Below are 14,701 nucleotides of genomic sequence, written 5' to 3'. Positions count from 1 at the left end.
AATTGACATTTTTTGTTATATACGGTATGTAATCGATCACAGTTATGAAAATGCATTTCGATGGACTCTATACAAAACAATGTAGATAAATGAATGTCAAGTTAAACTTGACCTAGATAAGAATGTTCCTTTTCAGTCTTAAGCTAAGGGAGTTCAATTCTTACGAGGGCACACAAATTTTGTGAAAGAGAATATGTATGATACTCATCCTCTCTATCTCGGATACATTGATCGATGTTGGATCCAGATCGATAAGATAATTCTCATCACCATTGAAAATCAGTAATTTAAGGTAGTTGGATTCCAGACCGATAAGATAGTTCTCCTCACCGTAAACGAATTGTAATAAATATCATAATCTAAAACACGTCTTTTTCATTTATTTATTTCTTTTTAATAGTAGATCAACTACTATACAATATGCTCCTCTTATCATTAGAATATAGTACTATATCCCATGATTCAATTCAATTGTTGATCCTCATACATTCTCAAACCGGACTTCTTTTTTGGTGGGGGCAACTTTGGAATTTACTTTATGCTTTTTACACCACAAAAGCCCTCAAAGAGCCCAAAGATGACTCACTCACTCACTATTTACTCCTCTACTCTTTACTACTCCATATCAAAATAGTAGTAAATGCAACTCAATTTTCCCCACCACCCCAAAAACTTAAATTCAATTCCCTCATTAAAACATTACTACTACTAGTAGTATTTTTATTATTCTTTTAGCATTCAATCCCTTCTTTCTCTCTCTAACTTTCTCTCTCTAAAAAAACCATTTTTACAAAAACCCCAAATGAAGACAACATCAACACCAACACCAACACCACCATCTCCAACACCTCTCAAAATGTCCAAAGCCAACTTCCCTTGGTCATCATCAAGGAAAGTCCAAAATGATGATACTTTAGATAATAATCAAACTACCCTTAAAACAGAGGAAAACAGGGGAAAACAGGACACAATTAATCACCCTCCTCTTAATGACATAATTAGTGATGATAATCACAAAAGTTTAGCATCTTCAACAGCTAGAAGAAGGAGGAAATTACAAGCTATTGCTGTTTCAAGAATAAGGTCAGTTCTTACTGCCCTTAACATCAACAAATCTTCACCTTCAACCTTCCCAAATTTAGGGTCATGCCCTAAAGTTATAGGAACTTTGTTTGGGTATAGAAAAGGTCATGTCCATTTTGTGTTTCAACGTGAACATAACTCCGCCCCTGTCTTTTTCATCGAGCTCGCCACCCAGATAACCCATCTCGTTAAGGAGATGGCATCTGGGTTGGTTCGTATCGCGCTCGAATGCGATAAAGATGATCAACAAGAACAAGAGAAGTCACAAAAATTAGCACAAGAGCATGAGAAGAGGAAGAAGGTGAGGAGGAAGAGATTGTTGGAAGAACAAGTTTGGAGGACTTATTGTAATGGGAAGAAATGTGGGTTTGCTAATAAAAGAGAAATTGGGCCTAATGAGGCTAAGATTTTAAAGGCTGTTGAGCCTATTTCAATGGGTGCAGGTGTTCTTCCTGGGTTTAACGGGTCCGGGTCGGGTTCGGAAGGTGAGCTCATGTATATGAGGGCCCAGTTTGAGAGGGTTGTAGGGTCTAGGGATTCTGAAGCTTTCTATATGATGAATCCTGATTGTCATGGTGCTCCTGAGCTTAGCATCTACTTGCTCCGAGTCTGAAATGGAGCAAGAGTACACCCTTGTGTATAATAGACACTCTCGACAAATCTCCTCCCTACTTGGAAAGACAACAACAAAAAAAAAAATGTTTATGAGAAAAGATTATTGTAAGTTGTAGTTTTTACTAAATTTGTTAGGTTTTAAGAGGTTGTTAATAGGGTGGGGATTAGTAGAAGTCTAGTTTAACAAGATGTTTTATTGTTAATTTATTTGTTTTTTGGGTTTGGGTATAAAAAAAATTGGAGAAGTGGGTTTTTTTTTTTTTTTTTTTTACTGTATTTTGTTAGCTTTTTGGGGGTGGAATGTAATGGTATACTAGGAAAAAAAAAGAAGGGAAATTGGTATATTATGGGCATGGTGGTCAATTTAACTCAATGTAAGATCTTTCATGCAATGCAACTCTCCAATTGGTATATTATATTATGAACATGGTGTTTTTGTATGCCTCATAGTGTTTACTATAACATTTTTGCATAGTTTCTAGCTATATCAACTTTTATCTTGCAAGAGTGATTTATCGTAATGAGTTTAAAAAGAGATCACGTCTTAAGCATTGTTCTTATGCTACACGCACAATTAAATTTAAACAAAGAGAGTGTACTATACTTTTGTCATGGTATCTTGAAAATGATTTATGATAGTATGAATGTGTGATGTTGATTTGAACAATATACTCAAAGATATTATAGTAAATTTATTTATTAAAAAAATAAAATTATTTAATTTTCATATACCAAAAGAAGAAGAAAGTAAATTAAAATTGAAGTACTGTAATTTCTATAAAGATACTAGTCTTAGAAATGTGAGTAATAAGGTTTAGCTATACACATCACTCAATACTGTTTTGATGCAGTTTTGGTCTAGATTTGGTTGATATCCCAGGAATGTATTATTTTTATTTTAAAGAAAAAACAAAAAAAAACAAAAAAAACAAAAACAAAAACATTGCAACATTCTTCTTAGATCATGGTCTCTCTCTTCCAGTTTTGGAATCATCTATAATCATGTTACCTAATGATTGGCAAAAGCAATTATGAGCATAAGATGTGGTTGTTCAAGAGACCATGTCAAAGAAATCATATTGAAAACGAGCTACTTAACTATAAATAGCTAATTACTTCTTGTCCGGATTTTGTTATTTAATACTTTATAGCTAGTTTCAATTATACTATCAAGTATCAACGACTTAAGGTATCACAGTTTGTATGTTTCGGACAAAAAGAAACTCTTGTTCGAATTTAGTTATTTAATTAATACTATGTAGCTAGTTCCAATTACACTATCAACGGCTTAAAGTGTCACAATTTGCATTTTTCGACAAAAAGAAGCAAATTTTGTTTATTTAAAGGGTGATTTGTAAAATCTAAAAAGCCTATGGAGTTAACTTGCTGCATTGTTGTTCATTATTGTCTTTCCTAAGAGAGGACGGCTTACACCTTTAAGTTGAACATCACTTAAATTATGGGGTTACGTTGGATCCAAAGAGTATAAGTGCTTCCAACTTTTAATAATTGTTTTCAGTACTGAAGAAATTTTCTTGGAGAAAGCTAATCAATTGCAGAAAATATTTTCAAATATTGCAGGATTTAGTGCAATGTATCCTTTAAAAAAGCTCTACTAGACTTACTTTTAAAAAGACTCATAATATGGCAATACTTGGTAGAAGAAATGTCCATTGATCCACCTATATATATAACTATATATTAATTTGATTATTTTTATTTTATTTACAGTTGGCCCTAAAAGAGAGAGAGGATAAAAAAAAAAATGTTTCCAATACAAGCAATGGCCTCTTTAAGTTTTGGACTCTCAAATACAATTTTTAATACATTTAATAATACGTATAACAATTTAAGAATACGGGTTGTTCTTTTCAACTTAATTTCAGTTCAGCTCCAATCAGTTCCTTTACTTTTACCTCCCTCTTTGTTAAGTTGGAGCATTGTATGTTTTGTGTGAAAATATAGTCCCGAGAGACACATAAAAAAATAGTAAGTAGGAACTAAAGTGTAATCATGAAAGTTCACAAAAGCAATTAGTAGCAGTTTAGGAAAGAAAAAATAAAATAAATATATCAATCTTGATAATTGTGGGGTAATCAGAATATTGTGCTTTCCCATTTTTGACTGCCAATTCATATACTTTAACGCCCCTTTGAGTAGATTTGTCCAAGGTTTGGCCTATTTATATTAGGATTTAGGAGCACCATCATCTATTTCCCACATAATTAAGGTGGTGGAACACAATTTGAACACTTAATTAGTTTTGCTTTCTGCTCCTAAGTTAAACTAATTAGCAAGCTAAGTTTAAGTGGTGCACGTCTTGTCATAATATTTATATTACTAACATATATTAGGGATTGAATACTTTCATTTTAGTGCTATGATCATCAAGGTATGCAGCATTAAGTATAACACAATAAACTATTCACCATATATATCAATGTCTCGTATGCTCTATTCGTTTTCGATTAATTGCAACACTTCTTTATTCGGCAATGGTGCATAATAAACTATTGTTTTATTATTTTTCTCTCAGCTCCCCCTAATCTCACTTCCTTTCGAATTAAATCCACATGGCACATGATGACTCTCTCCGGGCCTTTATTGTTGGATATATATAATTTTATCATCATACTGTAAAAGAAAAAATGGAGATATATGGTTTATACTAGAGTTGAACTCGATCATTTTGGCCTCAAGATAAAACATTGATTAATTAACTATTAAAGTATATCATATAATATGTTTTTAATTTTTTGTAAACAAAATAACTATATCACAAGTTCACAAATAGCATAATGAACAAATCAACAAAAGTAGTTTTGAATTATAAATGTCAATGCACATTTATCGTAATAAATGTATTAATCTGAGCCAAAAATCTACTCGTTAATTCAAATGGCTCGCTTTTGCATGATTCTTTTGCTTGAAATGATAATGATCCCAATTTGGTAACCCTTCGTTATTTAAAAAATTGTGCTATTTTTAGCCTAGAAAATCTTAAAGTTCAAACAACTCTATAAAGAGACAAAAGGGAGATATAGAGAAGCAAGGCACTTAGGTTTGTTGGTAAATTTCTTAGTTTATCTAATACTGAATATTTGTATGATTTAAGAAAATACAAATTTCACTTTATTTATATGGACAATTTAAACAAGTTTTTGCTCCCGTATAATAATGGTCAAAAGTTATTAGTAGGGTGGACTTTATTCTTAGGCATAGGCCAATTTTATTCTCTTTTTATAAGTGAATTGAAGATTTTATACTCTTCTTGAGGAAAACGTTAGGCAGAAATTTTATAAACCGGAATCTGTTAAAAGTACAAGATTGTGTGGAAACAGACTCACACAAATAAATTATGAACAACCACGAGTATCCTATCTTGTCACAAGGTAGGCTATCATGTTCGATACTCGTATATAATACGAAATAATATTCTTTTTGCGAATGAGTTTTTTTTTATTTTTTTTTATTTTTATTATTATTTTTTTTTTATTATTGCTTTTGGCTTTGGCTTGTCAATACAACATTTTTTTTTTTTTTAGTAAAATTTCAAAAATTTGAAAAACCATAAACTCAAGTTCCATTCACTGGGGATCATATAATAACATTAATAACCTTGACTAATCACTAATGGTGTTAATTAGAAAAATTTGTGATTTTTCATAAATTTAATTTGTTGTGTAACTAAAGTTATTTAAAATGTCTATATGTGGATCAAGAAAAATATGGATGTTGAGCCATTGGTAGTTAAGAGTAATTTTCTATTGAATTTGGAGGGAAATAGGGACCAAAGCTAGCTAAACTATCACTTCTATAACTAACTACAATGCCAAATTTTGGACCTAAATATTAAAGGGATCTTTATAGCAATATCATTCACTTAGTTAACTACAATGTCAATTTTTGGACCTAAAGTTTGGCGGTTATGATTACTGTATTGATTTCTATTGAATGGAATGTGGAGGAAGTACATCTATCTAAATATATCTATACAATCTTTTGAAAAGTAAATCAATCTTTAAACCTAATATGATTAGTGATTCAAGCATATTGTTAACATAATTAGTGATCAACTGATAATACTTAATGACTTAGTGCATAATTAGAGGTGATCAAGTACAACCCGGCCCGCTAGCCTGGCCTGTTCTTTGCGGGTTTGGGCAAGCTTAAATACACAATTTTAGTTAAAAACCCGAATCTGGCCGAAAAAATCTCGGCAAACCTGCTTAGGCCCGAAAAATCCATCATTTTGGGCGAGTTTGGACGTGAGTTAAGATGTTAAGGCCCGACCCGATTTTTTTTATCACCTCTATATTCATGACAAATTGACAACCAGTACAACACTCAAAATAACTAGTACAACCGGTATTTTCTCAAGCAGAATCAATAATTTTGTTAATGATAAGCCCCTTCAAGGTCTTGGTTAGATTTTTTTTTTATTTTTATTTTTCTCTAAAATGATATCCTCTTTGTATGAATTTTTAAATATTAAGTTAATACTAATCGAGAATATAATAGGGTTTCAAAAAATTAATTATTTCATAATTTACTTTATTTGAACATTTATATTAAACATCAATCATGGAGAATCACACCAATAAATTTGTAAACAAATCATTATTCCAACCTCTTATCTATTTCATACTCCTTGACAAATCTAGTTAATTTGACTTTTATACATTGAAAACTAATTTTTCTTATAAATATATAATACGGTAAGAAAACTTCATAAATTAAAAGAAGCTAAGCTTGATTAAATATGATAAAATTTTTGAGCAACCATTAAAAATCTACAATATAAATATAAAATGAGAGAATGAATGATAAGTCATTAATACTATATCTATTAGCATTAGCAAGTTGGTTCCTAATCATATCCCTTGCTATACTATGACCCAATTTGGTAATGGATGCTATTGTTACTATTTTTATACTTAATATTGCATGTGATATGATAAGCTCAAACACTTAATTAGCAAGTTGTTATACTTAATTAATCCTCATTTAAGGGCTTTGATGAATTTGATGTAAAACACTAAAACCACTCTCAAGTAGAGAGTTTCTCAAGGCAAAGTTTAAAGAAAACAAAGGTAGGGAAAAGTGGAAATAAAGAGAGACTATTGTATTAGAGTAGGCCTAAATTTTGGAGAAAAAAGTAAAGTAATCCAAAGTGATCAAAGACATGCACAATAATCGAGGATGTATTTCTGATGATGATCTTCTCATCATTCTTCCAAGATCAAAAGCTTGTTGGTTGCCTGCAAAAAACAAATGTTAGGCTGGCCTTTGTTTCCGACAATTATTGTTGTAATCAATGCTAACTCTTCTTCACAAATCTTAAAGTATGATTAACACTCCCTTTGGCTTACTAACAAATGTTTTTTTTAGTAAAGTCATAAGGGCCTGTTCGGAAAAACTAGTCTGTTCGGAAAAACTAATAGTAGCGAGTAGCTGCTTTCAAAATAGTATTTGGTCTCATGCAATAAACAAATGAATAAATGAATGATTGTTATAAAAAAAAAATATTTTAAAAAAAAAAAAAACTTTGATAATGATTTGTGGGGAATGATATATAATCAACCAAATAATGAATTAGGAGCACTGTTAAAGAATTAAGTATGAGGCCTGTTATCACTAAGAGTAGGAAATTAGAAAACCAAACGACAAAAGTAGAGCAATAAGTATCTTAATTTCTCATTAGTTGTCCTAATTAAAAGTACAACAAAGAAGTCAATTAGCTAATCATAAGAAAATAGAACTAAGCATTAAGCAGTGTTTTTTCGTAAATGTACTCCCTCCATTTCGTAATAATCGCAACACTTTGACTTTTACACTATATAAATGTTTTTTTTGAAATAACACTATTTATATGCTTACATTGACAATACTTTTTACTAATTACAAAAAACACATGTTGCTATGTAAAATATTTTTGGATTAGCCTATAAGTACATTTTCATTATATTACCCTTTTATCTTTCTTAGTAGTCATTGTTATGTATTAGCATGTGCTATGTAAAATATTTTTGGATTAGTCTTTAAGTACATTTTCATTATATTATTCTTTTATATTTCTTAGTAGTCATTGTTGTGTATTAGCATGTGTGTCAATCAAAGTGTTGCAATTATTATGAAATGGAGGAAGTATTGCTAATTGGTTTTTTTTTTTTGGTCTAACTTAACAAATTAGGTAGCGAATTGTGACCTCATACTGATAAATCACATATATAGAGAATAAAGTAATACGGGTTCTAATACCGTGGTCTTATTGCTAAAAAAGACACGATTTGGGAAAGATAAAACAGGTTGTCAAAGACGAAACTTAGTTATCTCATAAACTGAAGGAGAAGCCCTAACCAAGTAAGCTTAGCCATCCACTCATCCCACAATCTCTCATACAGTCACTCATGGAATAGGATCCACTCAAGAGCCTGGTAGTGACTAGTGAGGTTTATTGGGGCCATACATATAATCGTAGGTTGAAGTGAAAGATGTTACAACAATAGGTAATGAGACTAACGACAATAAGTCAATACACTAATTTTTCTAAAGCAGTTGGGCCTTCACTTGGCCTACATACTACGTCTACTAAATGAGGACTAGCTTTCATTCTACCAGTACTTGAGCAAAAATGTTGCATTCTCACACTATCTTTTTTTTGGATAGGTACACATTGCTTTTGATTAACGTGTTAATGACAATATTTACAAAATGTTTATTGATAAATGATAATTATGTTAAAAGGAAATAGTAAATACTTTTTCGATAAGTAAATAACAACTACTCCCTTTGTCTGTATTTTTTTTTTTTTTTTGCCTCATATCTAATATTTGGTCAATTTTTAATAACTTTGACCATAAATTTCCATATAAATATAAGAGATAATATAGTCATGTGAGATTATATTGATTGTTTTTTTAACTTTATATTTTATTATTATCATTTTTAAAAAAATAGGGAAAGAGGGAGTAATGTATAATACTCTAGGTACGCAAAGGTTGGTGTAACGATTAAATAGGGACATAAGGAGTAGTTAATAGTTTATTCAGCCATTTTCCCACTTAATTGTTCATAGCTTCACCATTTGGGTCCTGTTCGGTTTGCTGTAAAACAATTTAAATGAAAATTAATTTTCAAAAACATATTTTCAAGTAAGAGTACAATTGTAAATTAGTTTTCCTTTGCTTGGTTGCGTACAATAAAAATAAAATATAGGAGTGAGAATGTGATGATAGATGAGAGAAGGCAAGGGGAAGGGAGGAAAATGTGGTTTCCCTAGTTTTGTATAAAAATATGTAGTTTCCCTTGTTTTGTATAGAAAAATGTTTTCATTATTAAGAACGCAATTTTCTACCATTGGGAAAATTGTTTTCCGCGCACCCTTCACGAACCAAACAAAGAACAATGGGACAATCATTTTACGAAAAACATTTTACATCAAATCAAATAGGGCCTTGACGTGTTTTCACAATTTCAAGGCACATGTACATGCACACCACTTAGTCACTTACATAAGTGTATGTATTACCCTTCAACCTTTGTTGTTCTTGAAACTAATTACACAATTTTTTTGTGAATTTCATGAGACTTTAGAGCCATTTTGGAGCAACTGCTTTATTTCAAACAAAGAGCTTCAGAAAATTACTTTTCATTTTGCTTCAACATCTCATAATAAAGAATATTACATAACTTTATCAAATAAAAAAAAAAAAATCCTCTACAGAAGTAGTTTTATTCTATCCTACTGTCATTTCAAAGTGACTGTCCTTCTGTAAATGGACATGGTAGCACAACAAGAAATTTCAACCATAATTCTAGTAAAAAAGCCATTGACTTAGAAGAAATCCTTAACAAATTTTCATAATAAAAAAGAATGAAAAAATGATAGTGTTCTTTTCAGGAATTCTCTAAAGCAATGGCTTCATTCATAACTAGTACACTATCTGCAGCAGTATTGCTGAACCACTCATATGATTCGATATAGCTCCTTCTCTAGGCCGGCCTGTTTGTATGTTCGTTCCTTTGTTTTCTTCCTTCGAGCATGGTCGAAAAAGAAAACAGAAGCAGCAGGCAAACTGAGGACTTTTCTTTCTTCTGGCTTGAACCAAGACCTAACAGATTGCCAGCAGAATGTGTTCCTGATCTGACATTGAGATCAGTAAGGCGCGCTTCTCCTGTACGTCATGTTCTCTTTGTTTTCTATCACTGCCTGTAGGGACTAAGCCTTTGTCGAGCAAAACCTGGCTGTATGATTGTAATTGATGATGTGCAGTCCAAGGATCAACACAGACCAGATACATGGATGTTTAAGCTGCATCAGTGGCAGAATAAAGAAAAAAACTAATACACAGAACAATGAATCTAGGAAATTTTTGCATATTTTTCATTGTTATGATAAAACATCCCTTTTAAAGGTTAATTGAAATTTCGAAAAAGGAGAATTTAGAGGTTATTTAAATGAAAAGTTCAATGTAGGAGGTAATTTTATCAGATTAGCATTGAAATGGTTTGTATATATGTTGATTTTAGCTTTAGTTTGGCTACATAACTTCTACTACCTCCGTTAATTGTTATCTGCAACTTTGGGTTATTATTTGTGACATTAATATGCACTAAGTCATTATGTATAATTATTAGTTGAACAAGGAATTGAATAATCTGATTAACATGGAGAATTTTCTTTTTTTTTTTGATGAAAAGTTGAATGTAGGTGGTTGTTTTCTACAAATTAGCACAGATGTGCTTGTGTATGTTGAGAATTCTGTTCTTCTTGGCTACATAACTTATATTATTCTGCAGGAGATTTGAATAACAATACCTGAAGAAGCATGGAAGGTTGGGCAGTAGGATCAGCATTAACATGGCTTCTTGTTTTTCTTCCATTCGCGGTAGTGACTGAAGGACTATTAGCTGTTGTTATGTCCCAAAAACTCCTTTTCTTCGCCGCTGGTGCAGGAGACAAAAACCTATGACTAGAAGTTTTTACCTCTCCTGTGTTTGCTTCCTTTGACCTTAAGCTTGATCTAGTGACTATACTTTTCAACCCTTCATCTCTCGGTCTCAACCCTTTAGATAATTTCGCAGTTAACTCCCTAATCTTTTCGTCCTTCTTCTTTAGTTGCAATGCATGATCTCTCTTCACTCTTTCCATCTCTCCCTCTAATGTTTTCACCACCAACTGTAGTTCCCTTACAGCTTCTTCAGATTCCTTCTTTCTGTTTGGTTCTGGTGATGTTCGCAATGGGGTCCTAGACCTTTGCTTGTTGGATGGAGGAGTAAGAATAGACCTAACAGAAGGAGGAGTTGGTGAGGCATTTGCAGCTAAGGAGTGAGCTTGAACACTTAATAGCTTCTGCTGTTGCCTTGCTAATTGTACTCTAAGTTCTCGGTTTTCCTTCTGTACTTCAAGTAGCAGTTTAGCCTGATCAGCATCAGATTGTACCAGCTCTTCATTTGTTTCATATCCCTGTAAATCATACAGAACAAATCAGGAAATATGCTAAATTTCTCTTGCATATTCTGATTCATGATGCTCATTTACGAGTATATATATCATTTTTATTAGACTAACATCCACTAAATGTACACTTTCATATCCAAGAAGGTACAAGCACTCTCTTAATTGCAAGGAAAATAGAGGCAGTAATGTAAATCTGTGTACCTTGTTCCGAATTTCCTTGGCTCGATCAGCCCAATGAAGGGTATTTTGTGTTTCACCAAAAGTAAGGTTATTAGGGCTGATATTTGCAATCATAACCGTGTTACAAGCTCCACCTAAAGAGTCCTTTAGAAGTTGAGTGAGCTTGGAATTTCGGTATGGTATGTGCTTCTTTCCTTCCACAAGAGCATTGATGCAGCTACTAAGTGCAAGAAGTGAACGGTTAATATTGGCACCTTCTACTGATCTCAAGGTTCTCTGATCTGTAGCTAAGGCTCTCTCTGAGCCTGCTAAATCGATCAATGATAGCTTCCCTATGCGATTGGTTACATTCAATGATGCATCTCTTGTTCGATATTCAATTGTAACCTGAACAATGCAGCTTATAATGTCATTGATCTCTTCAAGTTAATAATAGTAGAATTTGTATCCCACAAAATAGTTACACTAAGTTCAGCTATCCGCTTCCGATAATTATACTAAGTTCATATAAGTTTCAATCAGTATTTTTCAAGTGAAAAACAAAGAAGCCAATATAAGAAAGTCCAACAAAGTAAAGCTAGAAGAAGCTGATAAAGCAAAAGTACTGATGTAGTTACCTGTAATATAGCATGGGATCTGGAAGATGTCTCGTTAGCTCGAGTTGGTTCAGTAGTCCTATTCTTGTTTCCTTGAAGAAGTAATGCCATTACCTGTCACATTCAAACACATTTAGTCAATTTCTCAATCACTTGGTGAGTAGGATAAAAGCTATTTAAAGCAAGAAATGACTCACCTCATCTGTAGAATAAGCTCTATACTGTGATAACCCAGCCGCCGTGATTCCCTACAGTTTAAACAAGAGAACATAATACATTAGGCCAAAACAATGCATGAAGTATGCAACAACAGAAACACAGATAAAAGTTACCTGTTTATCTTCTCTAAGAACCAAAGGTCTTCCAGGAGACAGTAAATCTCTGACAGTCTCATTATAAACCTCTAAGTAAGATAGTTGCACAACATGATTACCATCATAACTTCTCTGCCTAATCTTGGTAAATAAATCCTTGATTGCCAACACCATTACCCCTGGACTCTCTACTGTTCCGAGCATTGTATACGTTTTTCCGGCTCCTGTAGCACCGTAACAAAATACTGATCCATTCCTCCCTTGCAACACTGCTTCGACGAGATCTGCTGTTCTGGAATTGCAACAATTTTAAGGTCTCAAATTTCATGCTGCAAAAATTTCACTCTTTTTGCTGATTGACATCCTAAAGAAAAACCTTGTGTAATTGTGTTTTCTTAGTACTTATCCTAAGACTTTGATACAAATGACATTATAGTGAGTAATCTAAGTATCAGTGCTTCATTTTTACTCTTACATTCACTTTACTCATTGTGTTATTTATTTCATAATAGGTCAAAATACACTGAACATATTAATTAATCTATGAATCTATTATTACATTGACTCTTTGCTAATATTTAACTAAAAAGTAGTACCTAATTTAACAAACCAAATTGGGGAGCACGTTGATAACAAAGACAATTTCTTTCTAATTGTGTAACCATCAAATGATCAAATTCAACAAACTATATTAAAAATTAACACTTTTTAGCAAGTTGTTGACAAGTTAACATCAAAGACTTCTAACATTGAAGGAAAAACAAGAACTTAGCATAAAAATAGCAAACAAATGGATTCAAAACCAACCAAAACATCAAAATCATCAAGAATTCATATGAAATTGAACTTTAAATTTAAAAATTAATTAAAAAAACTCACGTAGTTGAATAAACATCCAGCTGAGAAGCAGACTCAGGAAAAGAAGCATCAAAAGTGAAATGTCTTCCTCTTAACCTCTTCAACCTTAGATAATCATTATTATCCGAAGCGAATTCGGTCAAATAAACATCTCGGCGATTGATGATTCTTACACAGCTACGACACCCGGTTTCCTTCTCTCTTCTCATCATAGGCCTAAGCCTAACAAACACCAAAATCCTGCTATTTCTACTATTACTCTGTTTCTGAAACAGGGGATCCATTTCTTGGCCTAATGACAATTTTCTTTCTCTTCTTGTCTCCATTTGTGATCCAAGTGACAATTTCCTAGCCACCGTGCTAGAAACAGGCGCCTTTCGAGGGCACGTAAACCCGACAATTCGATCCCCATTGGCTGCCACAGCATTCTCCTTAGCATCATCCAATGCTGAATTTGGGGATTGGGGTATAACATAGGTTTTTGTCACTGTTGCATTAGGCATTGAATTTTCCTTCATAACTGGACTTTTTTCAGTTGTTGCAGGTAGTATTGATGCTGAAATTACTTCCTTTTCTTCTTTTTTCGATGAATCGGGTCGATTTTGAGGTGGGATTGGAGGGAATTTCTGCTTTCTTGAATCAATTTCTTCAATCTTCATTGACCCATTTCGATCAAGAGCTGGAATTGGAGGAAATTTCTGATCTTGGGGTTTGAAATTATGATTCTTTGAAACAATTGATGATGATTTTTGCTGCTCATATAAAAGAGTTAAACTCTTCAACTTCTCTTTCAAACCATGATGAGGGTTTCTCAAAGCATGCGCCATTTTACTATTCTCTGTTTGCTCTGTTACTGTTGATGATCCTCCATTTTCATCTTCTGTATTAAAAATGTGAGATCTTGTTGAAACTGGCATTTCTGTAACTGTTATAACCTTTTCTTGTCACAATCTAAACATACCCTTTTGATCTTCTTGCTAAACAAGATGTAAAAAAACTAAAAATCGTCGAAAGCTAGAATCTTTTCGGGTGTTTTCGGGTTTTCGAAGAAGAAGGGAGGAAATTTTAGAGGGATTGAATTAGAAAGAGGGAAGCATGTTCAAGATTATGTGAGTTTTGGTGAGAGAAGGATTGGGAGTGATCTGAGCCGTTGGTTGGTGGGTCATGGACGGCTGTAAATGGTTGAATTTGAAATGTGCAAGGATTAAAGTGTTATGTGCACTTCCTTTTTTGCTTATGACACACCAAAGTTGCTAGTTTTTCTACTTTTAGGATAAAAATGAGAGTGGAAATAGTAAAAAAAAATGGGGTGGTCAATGTTGGCTTTTTAAATTTTTGAATTTTTGGGGTTTGTAACGGTCAGAATTATGAATTAAACGGTCGATTGGATCGTGGGTCCAACATTGCTGAGTTCACGGAAAGTTTAATTTTAATAATTAATATGGCAGGCCATACAATATTATAGTATGATGAGCTTTTAATTCTATAAACTATGATAAATACGTAGTAAATCTTTTTTCAAGTTTGGTTTCGTATCCCTTGGTTTAATATCACATCTTAGTTCTTATTCTATACAAAAGTATCTGTCAAAA

The 14,701-nt window shown here is 32.7% G+C and overlaps 2 protein-coding genes across 2 annotated transcripts; one reads left to right on the top strand and one right to left on the bottom strand.

Annotated features, from left to right (window-relative positions):
• The first annotated feature begins 606 nt into the window (after window positions 1-606).
• LOC145598884 (protein MIZU-KUSSEI 1-like) lies at window positions 607-2,217 on the top strand. Its single transcript, XM_081655285.1, has one exon. It carries the CDS (start codon window positions 803-805, stop codon window positions 1,694-1,696), a length of 894 nt encoding a protein of 297 aa, XP_081511411.1. The 5' UTR covers window positions 607-802; the 3' UTR covers window positions 1,697-2,217.
• A 7,190-nt stretch (window positions 2,218-9,407) lies between these two features.
• Window positions 9,408-14,129, bottom strand: LOC145598972 (kinesin-like protein KIN-8A). The gene is made up of 7 exons (XM_081655372.1): window positions 13,131-14,129; window positions 12,270-12,543; window positions 12,135-12,185; window positions 11,959-12,051; window positions 11,363-11,728; window positions 10,520-11,167; window positions 9,408-9,945 (listed from the first exon to the last, which is right to left on the bottom strand). The coding sequence occupies exons 1-7, from the start codon at window positions 14,024-14,026 to the stop codon at window positions 9,904-9,906; spliced, it is 2,370 nt and encodes a 789-aa protein (XP_081511498.1). The 5' UTR covers window positions 14,027-14,129; the 3' UTR covers window positions 9,408-9,903.
• Window positions 14,130-14,701: the final 572 nt, after the last annotated feature.

Source organism: Chenopodium album, chromosome 20, assembly GCF_948465745.1.
Source record: "Chenopodium album chromosome 20, dcCheAlbu1.1, whole genome shotgun sequence".
NCBI classification, from domain to species: domain Eukaryota; kingdom Viridiplantae; phylum Streptophyta; class Magnoliopsida; order Caryophyllales; family Amaranthaceae; genus Chenopodium; species Chenopodium album.
Note: the sequence above shows the minus strand (reverse complement) of the source record. Positions and strands in the feature narration are given on the sequence as shown.